Raw genomic sequence first — 4,394 nt, 5'->3', positions numbered from 1 at the left:
GACCTCCATTTCGTGTGTTAACCTTATTTAAGCATAGTTCCTTGAAGTTCATCACACCATTACGCTGGTTGAGATCCAAAATTGATGGTGGAGCTTTCTTCGGTCATTAATTCTTTAGTTCAGTCTGTCTTTTGCAGATTGACTCGTGGTGGTAAATATTGCCCTAATAAACTACTTAATATTGACCCAGACTCAGAATTGAATTGGCATCCAAATTTACTTCATAACACTTCAGTTGTTTTGAGTTCCAAAGGCTACTAAAAGAGCCCCAAGCACCAAACCTCAATCTCTGTTTCATAGTTGGTTAAATACAAACTTTCAGTGCTGAAAGGCTATTGGATCTTTCTGTTTTCACTTTTTTTCGGCTTAAGTGTCTCAGATAAATAACAGAAAAAACATCCTGAGTAAATATGAAGCAAAATTTTGTTTTAAAGTGATGCTTTAATTTATGAATAGGGAAAAAAAAAATTACCCAAACCAACATGAGCGATTGTGGAAAACTCCCTCTAAACCTAAATATGGTTGCATGATAAATGGAAAAGTATGTTTTTATTGGTGTAGAGGAATTTGGTCCCCTCTTTCACACAGAATGGCTCTAACTACTTCACTTCAGAGGGTTTTAGAATATAATTAGCTTGATAAAGATCATGTCATTGTAGCTCAATCTAAACTAAGCAAAAAAAAAAATTGTTCTTCACTTCAAAACCCTAAATTCTCTTTTTTGAGTGGATTAGAAGTAGACTAGCACATATGTTTCAGGTCAATGTCCTGCTGCGTAATCCAAATGCGCTTAAGATTAAGGTTACACTCTGATGGCTGGACACTCTGATAAGAATTCAGGGATCATCAATTTTGGAAAGTAATCCAGGTAATGAAGCACAAAACAAAAAACATCACCTTGTTTGACTGTTGGGATGGTGATCCCTTTTCTGAAAAGCTTTACCAGGGTTAACAGTGACACACGTTTCTCTCCCTTTTGCTTTGGATTCGGCTTCTCACAGTTCCTCTTTATAATTTTGTTAACACACCCACACATTTTAGAAGTTTCAACTTAGCAAGCTGCCAAAAGTAATGCATGTACAGAGCCGGTCATATTATTATTTGATTATTTGGTAACGTACAGCACCTGCTGCTAATGCCCTCCTAAAGGGTGTAAATTTTAATTTGTGTTCCGATGAGGCTCGCTTTATATCCTGTGAATAAAAAGAACGAATAATCATTAACTATGACTGCATGTAAATTAAGAAAAAGACACGTCTAATTTCGTAGGACTGTTTTGCACTGTTGGCTGGGTGACATTGGCTTGCAGAAGAGGCGAGTGCTGTGCGAACAGATGTCTACACCAGGCATGGATAAACAAAAACCCATGAATGGGCATAATTTTCTCCCAGGGGAATTTTCTTACTTTTCCTCTCTGTGTCCTTTCTGATAATGTTAGTGTATTTTGATATCATTTATTTTCACAGCATAAACCGGTAGCAAAAGCTTATTTTTCTGCTTAACATGTTCAACTTTTGTGCATCTACTGAACTTCTAGATGTCTCTTTTTAACTACTTTTTCATTTTAAGCTTGTACTGCCGTGCAGTGATATCTGGTGTGCATTTTTTTGAGGTGGCAGAAATTATTCTTGCTTTGTGTACATCGTGGTTTTCACAGTTAATGTCTTAAATAGGGCAACAGCTTTAATTTGTGACGGAAGCCAAATTCTCCCAACTAACATGAGAGGACACACTGTTGTGTTAAAACGCACCACACTAAGTTGTTGTTGCAACTGAGGAGGTGATTTGTGACAATAGGATTTAAATGAATATCTTGAGTGCACACTAGAGGCTGTGCCATCCCCCTGGCTATGACACAAAGGCCATTAATTGCCATGTCTTTGAGAGGACAATCTAATCTCTGAGAGGCATGGCACAGCAACTCGAGCATCCCGGCAGGGAATCTGTGGCAACACTTGCTGAAAATTAAAGACAATGAGTTTCAAGATAAATTGATCCGAGGATGTTAAAGTGATTCAAGGACACTTATCAGCGAAGCATTATATCAGTCTAAAACATTTTATAAAGACTGACCAGTACTTTAACCAGTACAGAGGATTGGTTTTTCATGTTTTGCGTTGTAAAAAAAAAAGGCAGATAATTACAAATACCATCAACAATCAGCACATAGACAACCATATGCAGCGGTTACTGCAAAGACTGTGCACACGTTAAACTACCAATTAGGACAGAGTTCAGTACTAAATGTCTAAACCCCCCAAATAATGACAAAAATGGTCATATTTTAATTTTGAGTTTGAGTTCATTGTGAGTTTAACTGGTTGGAGACAAAGCAGTTAACTCTACGCAAAAATAATAGAATTAATAAGACATTACACAAAAGTGTCCTTATGTATTTTAGTGGCAGTATATTTTAATTTCTTTAAATAATGTAACTCCACACGCTTCACTTAACATTGTGATTATATTCTGTTTGAAGGGAGAGCGTCAGGACTCGGATATCGTTGAGGAAAGAAACGCCCAGGTGCAGCTGGAAAAGGCTAAGGTACTGTTGTGCTGTTGCATCGTTTCCTTCGTTCCTACCATGCAGACTCGATGTACAGAAAGACTGTCCAAAAGGAGATTACATCACAGAAAGGAATAATGAACGTTCATAATTCCTGATTCAATTCGATTCATGTACTTCAACTGACAGATTTCAAACAATTCTGCCATAGAGTGACGAACACGAGGCAATGAGCTTAAAAAACGATTTTAATTATAATTATATATTGTTGCTGATGTAGTCCTATAGAAGTCAAATGTCTATAGGATTGACCATTACGACTTTAAGATGGGCCTGTCTTTGCCAGCTAAGCAATCCCTGCTGATATGTCCTGTTGAATATTGAAGCATATCATCCTCTACAGATTTAATGTACTCCCACCGGTGCTGCATAATTAACATGGAAAATTTCCCCAGCTTGTAACTCTGCTGGCCCTAAAGCCTCATCTGTGCAAAGTGAAGTAATTAGCAGCTTGATCATTATGCCACTGACATTTGACTTCTATAGGATTACATCAGCAACAAGTTTTTCAGTCAGCAATGTTGTGACAGTGGCTAACCTCCAGCAAAGACAAAGACACAATAGACTTTTGTTCACAGCAGACACACTCATTTGTCACAGTGTGAATATAACAAATGCTACTTACAACTTTAGCCTTAGCTCTGCTGTCTCACTAATGTCCGAGAGTAAAACTGAAGTACGTAAATCAAATTTAGCCTTCATTCATTTGTACGTCTCATCACCCATAGTGCTGTACCTCTTCCACATTTCGGATTCTTGTTTTAAATGACTACAGCACCTGTTCTATGCCCTCAGTACAAGCCTGTGGCCTTTGCTGTACGTTGCAACTTCTCTTACACGCCAGCTGACGACGACAACGTCCCAGTGCCGGGCCAAGCCGTCACATTTGAGGCCAAAGACTTCCTGCATGTCAAAGAGGTATGCATTGACAAAAGGCCACCATGTACTGATGAATCTCAAAAAAATTAATTACCATCACAGACTGACATGCATACAATATTGTTGTCTTTAGAAAAACTTGGGTTTTATTAAGCTTTGTTTCATATTCATTATGATAGACATGACATATAATGATGCATTTTCTATAATTATCACTGATTAATAATTATGGGGAACATCAGTGTTAAACTTTTTTATTCACAGTTCAATGTCTTGTTTGATTTGCTTTGCAATTGGAAGAAATTTAACAATGAATGGTGGATCGGCCGGCCGGTGAAGGAGGATGGGGTGGTGGGCTTCGTCCCCAGTCCGGTTAACCTGGAAACCATTCTCATCAGAAGAGAAGTCCAAGCCAGAAAAGCTGCCAAGGCCTTGGCCAGGTAGGTACACAATACTGCTTGAGTGAACAGTTTACATTTTTTTTAAGCAAGAAACCAGAACCCAATGTATTAAAGAAGAAAAATTTAAATCAATTCTAGTTCATTTCTTCTGGGTCCTAGAAAAGAAATGTTAGAAAATATGTGTGAAATGTCTGATATCTGATAGCACCAAGAAAATTGTGCATATTCCTAATCCAATAAGTCAGACTCGGTTTCCTGGTTAAATTGATAACCAGGATCAACCTAGAAGAACCACTGGGGATAAAAATCTGCAAGCTTGTTACAAAATAACACATCTAAACGGTGAAAACGATCCATCAAAACAAGCCAGCAGCACGGCAGTGGAAAGATGAAACCAAATTTAAACTGAGTCCCCTTTAGAGAAGTTTAAGTCATTCTACTTCTCATTATGTTCATTTTTCTAGCAGTCTTCTCTCTAAATGAGTGAATCTCACCTTTCAAAATTTTAACAAAGAGAGTTAGATCTCTGATATTAGCAAATAGACGTT

At 37.7% G+C, this 4,394-nt stretch overlaps 1 protein-coding gene across 5 annotated transcripts in view; it reads left to right on the top strand.

Moving 5' to 3' along the window:
* cacnb2b (calcium channel, voltage-dependent, beta 2b) overlaps nucleotides 1-4,394 on the top strand; it is a 30,063-nt gene that overhangs the window by 16,603 nt on the left and 9,066 nt on the right. For all 5 annotated transcript variants that reach the window (XM_016669795.1, XM_016669796.1, XM_016669797.1 and 2 more), the window contains exons 2-4: nucleotides 2,480-2,545; nucleotides 3,362-3,484; nucleotides 3,746-3,885. In XM_016669795.1, the coding sequence (XP_016525281.1) occupies nucleotides 2,480-2,545; nucleotides 3,362-3,484; nucleotides 3,746-3,885 (329 nt within the window). The remainder of the gene's footprint in view (nucleotides 1-2,479; nucleotides 2,546-3,361; nucleotides 3,485-3,745; nucleotides 3,886-4,394) is intronic.

Source organism: Poecilia formosa, unplaced genomic scaffold (assembly GCF_000485575.1).
Source record: "Poecilia formosa unplaced genomic scaffold, Poecilia_formosa-5.1.2 Scaffold27, whole genome shotgun sequence".
Lineage (NCBI taxonomy): Eukaryota > Metazoa > Chordata > Actinopteri > Cyprinodontiformes > Poeciliidae > Poecilia > Poecilia formosa.
Note: the sequence above shows the minus strand (reverse complement) of the source record. Positions and strands in the feature narration are given on the sequence as shown.